Raw genomic sequence first — 15000 nt, forward strand, 5'->3', positions numbered from 1 at the left:
GGCTCACCAGCAGTTTGAGTCTGGATTAAAATAATGAGGCTCTAGTCGTCCGGGTCGTGGTGGTCCACCTGGGTTCAGATGAAGACAGCTGGACCCTCTCGTTCTCCAGTCAGAACTAGAAGCTCTGCATAGTTTTCTTGCTTTGTTCTGTAGTTACTTCATCAACACAAATAGAGCCCATCTCTACGGCTCTGACGGGGTTGCTGGTTGTAATCCCGTACCTTGCTTCAGGACCACAGCTTCGTCGATCTGCTTCCCGTTCACGTAGGTTTCGGCTCCCACCAGCGGCTCCAGAGTCACCACCACTGGTCAAGGAGGAACAGATTTTATGGGTTTGTGCTTCTAACAGAGAAGAATCAGCTGTTTGTGAGTTAGGAGACACAAAAGAGAGGCTGTAGACCGTTGCCACGACAACAGTCACGCATCACCAGTCAGCCAGTCAGCTCTCAGGCTGACTTCTCATCAGTGTTCAGAAGACACAGCTGAATAAAGTTTTTTTGAATTAGATCAAACAGGTGACTGACCTTCTCCCTGATCGTTGGTCTCACTCACGAACACACAGTGGATCTCTTTGATGAACTGGCCTGAAAGTTTAATGTCCACGTCCTGCTGTCCAACCCTGAGACACACACACACACACACACACACACACACACACACACACACACACACACACACACACACACACCTTTTAGGACGATGCTGATGGGTGTTCTGCCACCGATCACCAGCATGATGACGGACACTGGTCATATGGATCGGCCGTACATGTCTACGGAGTCCTAACGAGAGCTACGTGATCGGGAATAACGGAGTAACAAGCTTATTTTAGACAAAACGTGGTTTTCCTTCAGAAAGTGGAAGACTTGCAGCACAATCAGCGTGTTTGTTTCCGACCACACCGTCTAAGCTTCCTGCTTACAGTCACGGTTACTTCGAGCCGGATCTCGCCAGAACAAGATTCAGGAATCTTATTTTGAAGGTACACGTTCGGGTTTGCTAGGATCCATTAACTCGTGCCACCAGCTTGTGTTATGTTTGTCAGAGACAAATAGCTTTTGGTCATTTTGTCTCCTGTCCTGAACATGTCGCACTTTATTTTGAAATGTATGCAGATTTGTTCCCTTACTTAGCTCCACCCACTGGTGCTGAAATGAAATATTTTCAACCAACTCCATTACCTGCTTCAGCCACGGGCTCGCGTGTTTACAGTTAGCTTAAACATTTTAGTCAGACGTTTTTGGTACATGCCCTTCTGTACTTGAGTTCATCAATGATAATTTCACTTTCATCTTTTCCATGTGTGAGAGCGGGAGTTGGGGGTGGAGCTTAAGTTTCCGGCATGAATGACGCAGACATACTAAGGTGCTGGGATGTCCCAGTCTGCCTCTGAAGGAGCTGTTCATGGTCTCCACAGTGGAATGCAGTGGGTGGGAGGGCTTTTCCAAGATGGAGGTCATTTTCCCCAGATACCAGAGCCAACCACAGTGATAAAAGGATTTTAGCCGCAGAATTAACCCTGAAGGACCTCAGCCTCCTCAGGAGGTGGAGGCTGAGGTCCTTCTTATGCAGCATCTGTGTTGTTGGACCAGTTCAGTTTGCTGTTGAGGTGAACACCCAGGTACTTAAAGGTCTCCCCACCTCAGTGTCTGCTCCCTGGAGGTTTACTGGTGAGTGAGGAGGAGAGTTTCTCTGGAAGTCAGTCACCATTTCCTTTGTCTTACTGGTGTTCAAGTGAAGGTGGTTACGCTCACACCAGTCCACAAAGTGCACGATGACTGACCTGTACTCTGGTCATTCCTCTCAGACGCACAGTCGACAATGGCCGAGTCATCAGAGAACTTCTGGAGGTGACAGCTGCTGGTGTAGAAGGTGAAGAGAAAGGGTGAGAGCACCGTACCCTGTGGAGCTCCAGTGCTGCACACAGCCACCTCAGACGTACAGTTGTGCAGACTCACGTGCTGCGGCCTGTTGGTGAGGTAGGTGATTTGGGTCAAGGCTCAGGTTGAACGTGTGCGTGAACGCTTCACAGAGCTGGTCAGCACAGTCTCTGAGCTGTCTGGGGCCGATCCTGCCAGGACCTGCTGCTGTTCTGCTCTCAAGCCGCCTTGGCTCTCCACACCTGGTTAGAAGTTATTGAGGGGGCGTGTGAGAGGAGGTGAGGGAGTGTGGTGCTGGGGTGAGCTCATTGGCCCAGTCCTGGTCTCTTGCAGCAGACTCACTGGCACCACTCCTCCCACTGGGACCGGTGATGCTCCTGAGGCCTCTCCATGCTCCTCGAGCTTTGTTCTGCCCCAGATGTTTCTCCAGCTTCTTCCTGTAGACCTCTTTAGCCCGTCTGATCTCATATTTGAGCTCCTTCTGGACCTGTCTCTGCTCCTCTTTGTCTCCAGCTGTTTTCCAACAAAACCCTTAAGATAATCATGTCCAGGGTGAAGCATGGAGCATCACAATGATTCAGTCAAAAGGAACCTGAAGAACCTAAGTGTAGCTGCGGTCAGCAACAATCTACAGATCTAAAACTTTAAGAGCTCTGAACACTAAATAGTGCAGAAAAACCCACGTTTGTGTTGTGACTTTTATTTCATTCATTATCGTTAGTGTAATGATTTGAAGATTTCTAGGAGCAGCCAAGGTGCTGAGGGGATCCATGTTGGTGGCCTGAGGATCGGGTCTCTGCTTTTTGTAGATGATGTGGTTCTGTTGGCTTCATCAGAACATGATCTCCAGCTCTCACTGGAGCGGTTCACATCTGAGACCATGGTCTTGGATCAGAAAAGGGTAGAATGCCTTCTCCAGGTCAGGGATGAGGTCCTGCCCCAAGTGGAGGAGTTTAAGTATCTCAGGGTCTTGTTCACGAGTGAGGGAAAACTGGAGCGTGAGATCGATAGGTGGATTGGTGCTGCACCTGCAGTGATGCGGGCGTTGCACCGGTCTGTCGTGGTGAAGAGAGAGCGGAGTCAGAAGGTGATGCTCTCGATTTACCGGTGGATCTACGTTCCTACCCTCACCTATGGTCACGAGCTTTGGGTAGTGACCGAAAGAACGAGATCGCGGATACAAGCGGCCGAAATGAGTTTTCTCCGAAGAGTGTCTGGGCTCTCCCTTAGATATAGGGTGAGAAGCTCGGTCATTCGGGAGGGGCTCGGAGTAGACCCGCTGCTCCTCCACATCGAGAGGAGCCAGCTGAGGTGGCTCGTGCATCTGGTAAGGATGCCTCCTGGACGCCTCCGTGGTGAGGTTTTCCGGGCACGTCCAACCGGGAGGAGACCTAAAGGTAGACCCAGGACACGGTGGAGGGACTATGTCTCTCACCTGGCCAGGGAACGCCTTGGGATTCCCCCGGAGGAGCTGGCCCAAGTGGCTGGGGAGAGGGAATTCTGGGCCTTTCCCCTTAGGCTACTGCCCCCGCGACCCAACTCTGGATATACAGATTAAAATGGATGGATGGATGGATGTTAGATGGATGGATGGATGATGGATGGATGTTAGATGGATGTCAGATGGATGGATGGATGGATGGATGTTAGATGGATGGATGGATGTCAGATGGATGGATGGATGTTAGATGGATGGATGATGGATGGATGGATGGATGGATGTTAGATGGATGGATGGCTGGATGTTAGATGGATTGATGGATGGATGATGGATGGATGGATGGATGGATGTTAGATGGATGGATGGCTGGATGGATGGATGGATGGATGTTAGATGGATGGATGGCTGGATGTTAGATGGATTGATGGATGGATGATGGATGGATGGATGGATGGATGTTAGATGGATGGATGGCTGGATGTTAGATGGATTGATGGATGGATGGATGTTAGATGGATGGATGGCTGGATGTTAGATGGATTGATGGATGGATGATGGATGGATGGATGGATGGATGTTAGATGGATGGATGGCTGGATGTTAGATGGATTGATGGATGGATGGATGTTAGATGGATGGATGGCTGGATGTTAGATGGATGGATGGCTGGATGTTAGATGGATTGATGGATGGATGGATGGATGGATGGATGGATGGATGTTAGATGGATGTCAGATGGATGGATGGATGGATGTCAGATGGATGGATGGATGGATGGATGTTAGATGGATGGATGGATGTTAGATGGATGTCAGATGGATGGATGGATGGATGTTAGATGGATGGATGGATGTCAGATGGATGGATGGATGTTAGATGGATGTCAGATGGATGGATGGATGGATGTTAGATGGATGGATGGATGTCAGATGGATGGATGGATGTTAGATGGATGGATGGATGGATGGTTTGAAGAGGTGATGGTACAAGAGTCATGTTATACTTTAGTTTTACTTTGAAGGGGAGTTCAGTGTGGGGGAAAGGTTCTGCTGTGTTATGGGCTCGACACACGGGAGGCGACAAACGACCGCGATCAGCGAAATTTGTCGCCGTCGCTTTTATTACCTGACACACGGGAGGCGACCCGCGGCAGCGGCAAAGACGTCTACGCGTTCTGTTCCATGGTGAAATCGAAACTTGCGTTGTTTTGATTGGCTGTGTCAGGTTGGAGGGAATTAAGGTTATTTAAGCGGTTCAGAGTTAATAAAGTGGTAGATATGATGTTTCACAAGGTGCTGCTGGAGTTATGTGAAATCTTACTTCTGATTTTACTATAAAACATAATAATAATCAACTTCTCCTCCATGTTTACTCGGAGGTGTATGGAGCATCCTGTCCGCTCATTGGTCAGTGAATGAAACCTCCGTTGATTGGTCCTCGTCCGAGCGACAGCGATGAAAAGTTGAAAATGTTTCAACTTTGTGGGATCGTGTCGCTGGGTCGCCCGTGCACGACACGTGCACGAGCGCAAAACTTCACACGCACGTTTTTCGCGTTTCACTTGGTAGGACGGAGACCCGCGATTATCGCTTTGTCGCGCATGTCTCATTGAAAATGAATGGAGGAAAGGCGATGTCGCCTCCCGTGTGTCGAGCCCATTGTGTGGGGCGACGGTGGCACAGGAGTTAAGCGCTCGCCTCGCTATCGGAAGGTCGCAGGTTCGAGCCCCGCTCAGTCTGTCGCTGTCGTTGTGTCCTTGGGCAAGGCACTTAACCCACATTGCCTGCTGGTGGTGGTCGGATGGACAGGTGGCGCCAGTGCTCGGCAGCCTCGCCTCTGTCAGTGCGCCCCAGGGCAGCTGTGGCTACATTGTAGCTCATCCCCACCATTGTGTGAATGTGTGTGTGAATGGGTGAATGACTGATTGTGTTGTAAAGCGCCTTGGGGGGTTCCAGGACTCTAGAAGGCGCTATATCAAATACAGGCCATTTACCATTATGCTAAGGAAACCCGCTCTGTTCTGTGGACACGTGTGAGGCCTGGATTACTGCCGACAGTGGCCTGAATAAGAGACTAGTAACCTGAGACATTATGATTGGTTACGGTATTATTAGGTCATTTATTTATCTACTACCCGTAGCGGATCCTAGTGGGTGGAACCCGGTGTCGTCCCCTCGCTCCGCCCAGAGTTTGGTCCTATCCAACCCGCTGTGGGTTACGCCCTCGCCCAGATGGAATAAACGTTGGTTTTACGCTTTTGTCTTAGACGAGCTGGATCTGCGGCCAATCCATCGGAACACCCCTACTAAAACATCCTAGTATGGTGAGTTCTGAGAGGTCAGAGGTCACCGTTCTGCTGTGCACATCCCATCATGCAGGAACAGTTACCATGCTCTCTCCATCCGTTACCATGGTAACATGAACCACTGACAGCAGAAAAGGAAGCAGCTGATGGTTCTAACCTGGTGAATCCTTCTTTGATGTAGTAGAGGAGACACTCGGACATGAGAGGGTCCTCGTTCAGGTTCACCAGGTGAGGCGTCTGCAACACACACACACACACACACACACTCAGATTAACACACACCCCTGAGGACCAGCGGATGAATGCATGGATAAGTCACCGGCGTCTAAAGCCTAATTTATACGTCTGCGCCGGGGCGGACGCACCCAACGCCATTACCCGTCCTTTTGAGGTTTCTCCAGCAGGCTCGCAAGGACGGACGGAGTCGAGCTCTCTTTTCTAAACATCCGTCCAACGAGACGGAGAACGCAAGCTTATGATTGGTCAGGGCACCGCTGTCGTCTCCAGCGCTGCTCTTGCGCCCTCAAAGACATAGAGGACATCTAGCGGCAGACACTGAGAAGCTTGAAGAACACCTCGTGGAAAAACTAAAACAACATGAACGTTTCATTCCCCCGTGACTGGAGGAGAGAAACGATACGCAGCAAGCGCTTTATTCGTGGACGGAGCCGACGGGAAACGTGGGTTAGAGGTGGCGAGTGCATGAAGAGGTGGAGGAGGATGAGGGCACATCTGTCTGTGTGAAAAAGTCTTTTTCTTCTTCTGGCACCTGGAGAGTACAGACGCTCCTCTTTTCTCATCAGGATCTGGCTTCTCTGCTTTCCTCCTGAAAACTCTATTTTTATTAATCGTGGATGTGATTCACTGGTCATTCAACGCGTTTGTGAGAGCGGAGCAGGGGGCTCCTGCTCGTCCACAGGGGATGCACCGGCTGGGGTATGTATTGGATTCCTGGAAGGAGTGGAAAATTAAACGCCTTTGCCAGCTGTCTGTGGACGACGTCGAAGACGTGTGGATTTTCAGGCTGATAATTACTGGATTTCTTCTGTTTGGAGCCGGAGGACTTCTGGTTTGGAAAACTGGGAAGTCAGGGGTGAATGGAGTGCTACCCGTACCCATCTGCTCAGACTGGGACGTTACTCGAGGTGATTCGTCAGCTAGAGGTCCTAGCTGCGATCCCGGTGTTAGTGCGCCAGATGGATGTGATCTTGGAGAAGGTCACTGCGCGGTATGGGCAAGTCTGAACCCAAACATTGGATTCACTGAGAGACTGGAAGGCAGAGAGGAAATGATCTCTGCCTGAACCCAAACTATTCTTCTCATCTGGATCTGGCGCCCTGGTAGCCTTGAGCTGCGAGAAGAAAAAAAACCTCCACGAAGGAATGCAGATGCCATAAAAGCCCGCCCTACCCCCTGCCTTCGGATTGGTGGTCTTAGCCTGGAGAGGTCACCTTGTTTCAACAGCGAAGAGCGCACAAGGCTGCTGCTCCCCCCATCCTCATGTAACCCGTTTCTATCTAACTGGGGACGAGCGCCGTGATGGCCGCTCCTGTGGTCGGCCTGTATCCGTCTAGTTCCACGTGTTCCGTGTGCGTAACCTTGGACAGGCTGTGCTGCGGACGCTCTCGTGGAGCTGACAGAGAAGTATAAATTAGGCTTCACATGAGTAAACTCACTCCTTTAGGAGAGAAGACGCCCAGCGTCCCTCCGTCTTCCTTTATGGACACGCCCATCTCAGCCAGCAGCGTCTCCCTGAGGGACAGGAGACAGAGAGACAGGCCTCCCATCAGCCTCACACACCGCTCATCTCACTCAGAAATGTAAAAACTACGTTACCCATGAGCATCGGCTGCAGCAGAGAGAAATAAGAGCCACGTTTAAACAGAAACCTTGAGACAGGTGATACTAGAACAGGGAGGGGGCGGGGCCACAGCATGAACACTTACTGGGACGGCCACACCCGGACCCTGACTCTGCTCACACAGCAGCACAGATAGACTTTACCTCTCCAGACGGATGGACTCCGTCTTCCTCAGCTTCTCCTCCCACGTCTCGTTCAGCTCAGCGATGATCTTCTCGGTTTCCTGAAACCAAGCCGGGTTTGTTTGGTAACCGGATCAACCTCAGGTAACACCTGGGAGCCTCTGCTTGGTTCAACACCTACCACCAGTCTCTCTGCTGCTTCCTCCTTACTGATAGTCTCCGTGGCAACCGCCTCCTGTCTCTCCACTGCGTCCTCTATGAGCTGGTCAGAGTCAGCGAGAGCTTCTCCTGAAGGCACCGCTTCAGCATCTGGAGAGAGAGACAGACTTTTATTCATCTGCTGCTTTAATCAGCCTCTGACGCCCCGTCATGGCACAAAGATGCTTGCTTACCTGGAGGGGTGGGGTCTACTTTAGCTGCAATTCCATTGGCTGTATGAGTCAGCTGCAGGGGGGTGGGTGGGGCCCCTGGAGCCCCTCCAGGGCTGATGCTGTTGACTGTGGGGGAAAGAGGAAGGGATCAGGCTTCATCTCAAGCAGTTGAACTCTGTACAGGTGTTGTGGATCGGGTGGTATACCGGTGTTCTGGATGGTGCTGTCTAGCAGCTCCTGCAGACCCTGAGAGAACAGCAGGTTCCTCAGACGACCCACTTCGGCCTTCAGCTCCCGGATCAGTTTGGCGTTTGGATCTTCATTGATTACAGCGTTACAGCGAATCTGTTTGGCCCGATCGGCATACCTGGAAACACATTGGACCGGGTCGGGTTTTCAGGGTACTCTAGCTTTAACACACCTGCTGTCTGAAGCACAAACTGATGACATCACAGACCTCAAAGTGCTCAGAGTTTCTTCGTAGTTGATGTCAGCAGGACTTAAAGCAGCGATCATGGCGGTGCGAGAGTTTCCTCCTGATGGACAGAGCCAACATGTCTTATCTGGTCACCTTGACAACGTCTGACATTTGACTAAAATCTGCATGAATATAATCAGCTAATGTGAGAATAGTCTTCTGCATGTCTGATGTCGGACCAGCTTACCAAGATTCTCCTTCAGCAGCCAGGTGAGCACCGAGTCTCGGTAGGGAATGAAGTCACTCTTCCTCTTCTTGCTGCTTTGCTGCAGGTGAGAAACCAGAAGAAGTTAGGGTCCACATTGTGACCCAACAAGGGATGATGGATGATGACCCCTGACAATGAGCAGTTAACTAGTGTTGGTAACGAGGATGTTAACTAGAGTTAATGACAAGGATGTTAACCAGTGTTAATAACAAGGACGTTTTACTAGTGTTAATACCGAGGATGTTAACTAGTGTTAATAACAAGGATGTTAACTAGTGTTATTAACAAGGACGTTTTACTAGTGTTAATAACGAGGATGTTAACTAGTGTTAATAAACGAGGATGTTTACTAGTGTTAATAACAAGGACGTTTACTAGTGTTAATACCAAGGATGTTAACTAGTGTCAATAACAAGGACGTTTACTAGTGTTAATAACAAGGATGTTAACTAGTGTTAATAACAAGGACGTTTTACTAGTGTTAATACCAAGGATGTTAACTAGTGTTAATAACAAGGACGTTTACTAGTGTTACTACCAAGAATGTTAACTAGCGTTAATAACAAGGATGTTAACTAGTGTTAATAACAAGGATGTTAACTAGTGTTAATAACAAGGACGTTTACTAGTGTTGGTAATGAGGACATTTACTAGTGTTGGTAATGAGGACGTTTACTAGTGTTAATACCGAGGATGTTTACTAGTGTTAATAACAAGGACGTTTACTAGTGTTGGTAACAAGGACGTTTACTAGTGTTGGTAACGAGGATGTTAACTAGTGTTAATAACAAGGACGTTTACTAGTGTTGATAACGGGGATGTTAACTAGTGTTAATAACAAGGACGTTTACTAGTGTTGGTAACAGGGATGTTAACTAGTGTTAATAACAAGGACGTTTACTAGTGTTAATACCGAGGATGTTAACTAGTGTTAATAAAAAGGACGTTTACTAGTGTTAATACCAAGGATGTTAACTTGTGTTAATAACAAGGACGTTTAGTAGTGTTAATACCGAGGATGTTAACTAGTGTTAATAACAAGGACGTTTACTAGTGTTAATAAGGAGGATGTTTACTAGTGTTAATAACAAGGACGTTTACTAGTGTTAATACTGAGGATGTTAACTAGTGTTAATAACAAGGACGTTTACCAGTGTTAATAACGAGGATGTTAACTAGTGTTAATATCAAGGACGTTTACTAGCGTTAATACCGATGATGTTAAATAGTGTTAATAACAAGGACGTTTACTAGTGTTAATACGGAGGATGTTAACTATTGTTGGTAACAAGGACGTTTACTAGTGTTAATAACGAGGATGTTTACTAGTGTTAATAACAAGGACGTTTACTAGTGTTAACTCATTCACTGCCATTGACGACTTAAATCGTCATTTGCATTTATTTTTTTACTGTTTGAGCATCGGAACGAGCCCCCGCACTGAGAGAACAAACATCTCAGCTCTAAAGCCGATCTTCGTCCCCATACATCACATGTCACGTGATCAGGAAGCAGAACATCCATGTGTTAGGAGATCGTTTTGGGCCGTTCCTGTAAAAAAAGTGAGGCGCACCGGAAAAGTGTCTGCTGATCACAATTCGACAACGGATTATGAAAGAACGGATAAAGTTCGAAACACACGGATTCTTCCTGATGTAAGAGGTGTTTTGTTGTTGTTTTGTTTTGGTTGTTTTGGCGTCGACATCATCCTAGCACGCAACGTTCTGTGACTCTTAAAAAAACAGTAAAAAGGGTGAGAAACTCTGGCAGCGAAGGAGTTTAGCGATCAGGAAATGGCTGGCAGTGAATGAGTTGTCAACGAGGATGTTTACTAGTGTTAATAACAAGGACATTTACCAGTGTTGGTAACAAGGTTGTTTACTAGTGTTAATAATGATGATGTTAACTAGTGTTAATAACAAGGATGTTAACTAGTATTAATAACAGGGATGTTAACAAGTGTTAATAACGAGGATGTTAACTAGTGCTAATAACAAGGACGTTAGCTAGTGTTGGTAACAAGGTTATTTACTAACTAGTGTTGATAACAGATATGTTAATTAGTGTTGAAAGTGAGCTGATAACTAGTGTTGGTAACAAGGATGTTAACTAGTGCTGATAACAAAGATGTTATTTAGTGTTGGTGACAAGGATGTTAACTAGTGGAGATAACAAGAATGTAAACTAGTGGTGATAACAAGGATGTTAACTAGTGTTGATAATAAGAATGTTAACTTGTGGTGATAACAAGAATGTTAACTAGTAGTGATAACAAGGATGTTAAATAGTGGTGATAAAGAGAATGTTAACTAGTAGTGATAACAAGAATGTTAACTAGTAGTGATAACAAGGATGTTAAATAGTGGTGATAACAAGAATGTTAACTAGTAGTGATAACAAGAATGTTAACTAGTTGTGATTACAAGGATGTTAACAAGTGGTGATAACAAGAATGTAAACTAGTGATGATAACAAGGATGTTAATTAGTGGTGATCACAAGGGTGTTAACTAGTAGTGATAAAAAGGTTGTAAACTCATGGTGATCACAAGAATGCTAACTAGTGGTGATAACAAGGATGTTAACTAGTGGTGGTAACAAAGATGTTGACTATTGTAGGTAACTAAATATGCTAACTAGTGGAGGTAAAGATGTTAAGTAGTGGCGTTAACAAGAATGTAAACTAGTGGTGATAGCAAGGGTGTTAACTTGCAAAGATAACAAGAATGTTAACTAGTGGTGATAACAAGGGTGTTAAGTAGTTGAGATAACAAAGATGTTATTTAGTGTTCGTAACAAGGATGTTAACTAGTGCTGATAACAAGTGTGTTTACTAGTGGAGATAACAAGAATGTTATCTAGTGGGGATAACAAGAATGTTAACTAGTGGTGATAACAAGGATGTTAACTCGTGGTGGTAACAAAAATGTAAAATTGTGGTGTTGACAAGGGTGTTAACCAGTGGAGATCAAAAGAATGTTAAGTAGTGGTGTTAACAAGGGTGTTAACAAGTGGAGATAACAAGAATGTAAACTATTGGTGATAACAAGGATGTTAAATAGTGGTGATAACAAGGAAGTAAACTAGAGGTGATAACAAGGATGTTAAATAGTGGTGATAACAAGGATGTTAACTAGTGGTGATAACAAGAATGTAAACTAGTGGTGATAACAAGGAAGTAAACTAGTGGTGATAACAAGGATGTTAAATAGTGGTGATAACAAGAATGTAAACTAGAGGTGATAACAAGAATGTAAACTAGTGGTGATAACAAGGAAGTAAACTAGAGGTGATAACAAGGATGTTAAATAGTGGTGATAACAAGGATGTTAACTAGTGGTGATAACAAGAATGTAAACTAGTGGTGATAACAAGGAAGTAAACTAGTGGTGATAACAAGGATGTTAAATAGTGCTGATAAAAAGAATGTTAACTAGTGGTGATAACAAGGATGTTAAATAGTGGTGATAACAAGGAAGTAAACTAGTGGTGATAACAAGGATGTTAAATAGTGGTGATAACAAGGAAGTAAACTAGTGGTGATAACAAGAATGTAAACTAGTGGTGATAACAAGGGTGTAAACTAGTGGTGATAACAAGGATGTTAAATAGTGGTGATAACAAGGAAGTAAACTAGTGGTGATAACAAGGGTGTAAACTAGTTGTGATAACAAGGATGTTAAATAGTGGTGATAACAAGGAAGTAAACTAGTGGTGATAACAAGAATGTAAACTAGTGGTGATAACAAGGAAGTAAACTAGTGGTGATAACAAGGATGTTAAATAGTGGTGGTAACAATGAAGTAAACTAGTGGTGATAACAAGAATGTAAACTAGTGGTGATAACAAGGATGTTAACTAGTGTTGATAATAAGAATGTTAACTTGTGGTGATAACAAGAATGTTAACTAGTAGTGATAACAAGGATGTTAAATAGTGGTGATAAAGAGAATGTTAACTAGTAGTGATAACAAGAATGTTAACTAGTAGTGATAACAAGGACGTTAAATAGTGGTGATAACAAGAATGTTATCTAGTAGTGATAACAAGAATGTTAACTAGTTGTGATTACAAGGATGTTAACAAGTGGTGATAACAAGAATGTAAACTAGTGATGATAACAAGGATGTTAATTAGTGGTGATCACAAGGGTGTTAACTAGTAGTGATAAAAAGGTTGTAAACTCATGGTGATCACAAGAATGCTAACTAGTGGTGATAACAAGGATGTTAACTAGTGGTGGTAACAAAGATGTTGACTATTGTAGGTAACTAAATATGCTAACTAGTGGAGGTAAAGATGTTAAGTAGAAGTGGGGTTAACAAGAATGTAAACTAGTGGTGATAGCAAGGGCGTTAACTTGCGGAGATAACAAGAATGTTAACTAGTGGTGATAACAAGGGTGTTAAGTAGTTGAGATAACAAAGATGTTATTTAGTGTTCGTAACAAGGATGTTAACTAGTGCTGATAACAAGGGTGTTTACTAGTGGAGATAACAAGAATGTTATCTAGTGGGGATAACAAGAATGTTAACTAGTGGTGATAACAAGGATGTTAACTCGTGGTGGTAACAAGAATGTAAAATTGTGGTGTTGACAAGGGTGTTAACCAGTGGAGATCAAAAGAATGTTAACTAGTGGTGTTAACAAGGGTGTTAACAAGTGGAGATAACAAGAATGTAAACTAGTGGTGATAACAAGGATGTTAAATAGTGGTGATAACAAGGAAGTAAACTAGAGGTGATAACAAGGATGTTAAATAGTGGTGATAACAAGGATGTTAACTAGTGGTGATAACAAGAATGTAAACTAGTGGTGATAACAAGGAAGTAAACTAGTGGTGATAACAAGGATGTTAAATAGTGGTGATAACAGGAATGTAAACTAGAGGTGATAACAAGAATGTAAACTAGTGGTGATAACAAGGAAGTAAACTAGAGGTGATAACAAGGATGTTAAATAGTGGTGATAACAAGGATGTTAACTAGTGGTGATAACAAGAATGTAAACTAGTGGTGATAACAAGGAAGTAAACTAGAGGTGATAACAAGGATGTTAAATAGTGGTGATAACAAGGAAGTAAACTAGTGGTGATAACAAGGATGTTAAATAGTGGTGATAACAAGAATGTAAACTAGAGGTGATAACAAGAATGTAAACTAGTGGTGATAACAAGGAAGTAAACTAGAGGTGATAACAAGGATGTTAAATAGTGGTGATAACAAGGATGTTAACTAGTGGTGATAACAAGAATGTAAACTAGTGGTGATAACAAGGAAGTAAACTAGTGGTGATAACAAGGATGTTAAATAGTGGTGATAACAAGAATGTTAACTAGTGGTGATAACAAGGATGTTAAATAGTGGTGATAACAAGGAAGTAAACTAGTGGTGATAACAAGAATGTAAACTAGTGGTGATAACAAGGGTGTAAACTAGTGGTGATAACAAGGATGTTAAATAGTGGTGATAACAAGGAAGTAAACTAGTGGTGATAACAAGGATGTTAAATAGTGGTGATAACAAGGAAGTAAACTAGTGGTGATAACAAGAATGTAAACTAGTGGTGATAACAAGGGTGTAAACTAGTGGTGATAACAAGGATGTTAAATAGTGGTGATAACAAGGAAGTAAACTAGTGGTGATAACAAGAATGTAAACTAGTGGTGATAACAAGGAAGTAAACTAGTGGTGATAACAAGGATGTTAAATAGTGGTGATAACAAGGAAGTAAACTAGTGGTGATAACAAGAATGTAAACTGGTGGTGATAACAAGGATGTAAACTAGTGGTGATAACAAGGATGTTAAATAGTGGTGATAACAAGGAAGTAAACTAGTGGTGATAACAATGATGTTAAATAGTGGTGATAACAAGGAAGTAAACTAGTGGTGATAACAAGAATGTAAACTAGTGGTGATAACAAGAATGTAATCTAGTGGTGATAACAAGGATGTTAAATAGTGGTGATAACAAGAATGTAAACTAGTGGTGATAACAAGGATGTAAACTAGTGGTGATAACAAGAATGTAAACTAGTGGTGATAACAAGGAAGTAAACTAGTGGTGATAACAAGGATGTAAACTAGTGGTGATAACAAGAATGTAAACTAGTGGTGATAACAAGGATGTAAACTAGTGGTGATAACAAGAATGTAAACTAGTGGTGATAACAAGGAAGTAAACTAGAGGTGATAACAAGGATGTTAAATTGTGGTGATAAGAAAGATGTTAACTATTGTAGGTAACAAAGTATGCTAACTAGTTTTAATAATGAGATGTGATGATGATAGTTGACAACGAACCATCTCAGCTAGTGCTGATATCACTTTTCCT

The 15000-nt window shown here is 44.1% G+C and overlaps 1 protein-coding gene across 2 annotated transcripts in view; it reads right to left on the reverse strand.

Annotated features, from left to right (window-relative positions):
• Positions 1–15000, reverse strand: part of kif1ca (kinesin family member 1C, a) — a 39110-nt gene that overhangs the window by 7229 nt on the left and 16881 nt on the right. For both annotated transcript variants that reach the window (XM_070548404.1, XM_070548402.1), the window contains exons 10-20: positions 14970–15000; positions 8646–8724; positions 8438–8516; positions 8187–8347; positions 8002–8106; positions 7791–7918; positions 7631–7710; positions 7303–7378; positions 5784–5863; positions 525–619; positions 222–305 (exon numbers count right to left, since the gene is read on the reverse strand). The exon at positions 14970–15000 is cut by the window's right edge and continues 35 nt beyond it. In XM_070548404.1, coding sequence (XP_070404505.1) covers positions 222–305; positions 525–619; positions 5784–5863; positions 7303–7378; positions 7631–7710; positions 7791–7918; positions 8002–8106; positions 8187–8347; positions 8438–8516; positions 8646–8724; positions 14970–15000 — 998 coding nt within the window. The remainder of the gene's footprint in view (positions 1–221; positions 306–524; positions 620–5783; positions 5864–7302; positions 7379–7630; positions 7711–7790; positions 7919–8001; positions 8107–8186; positions 8348–8437; positions 8517–8645; positions 8725–14969) is intronic.

This window comes from Nothobranchius furzeri, chromosome 2, assembly GCF_043380555.1.
Source record: "Nothobranchius furzeri strain GRZ-AD chromosome 2, NfurGRZ-RIMD1, whole genome shotgun sequence".
In the NCBI taxonomy this organism is placed as follows: domain Eukaryota; kingdom Metazoa; phylum Chordata; class Actinopteri; order Cyprinodontiformes; family Nothobranchiidae; genus Nothobranchius; species Nothobranchius furzeri.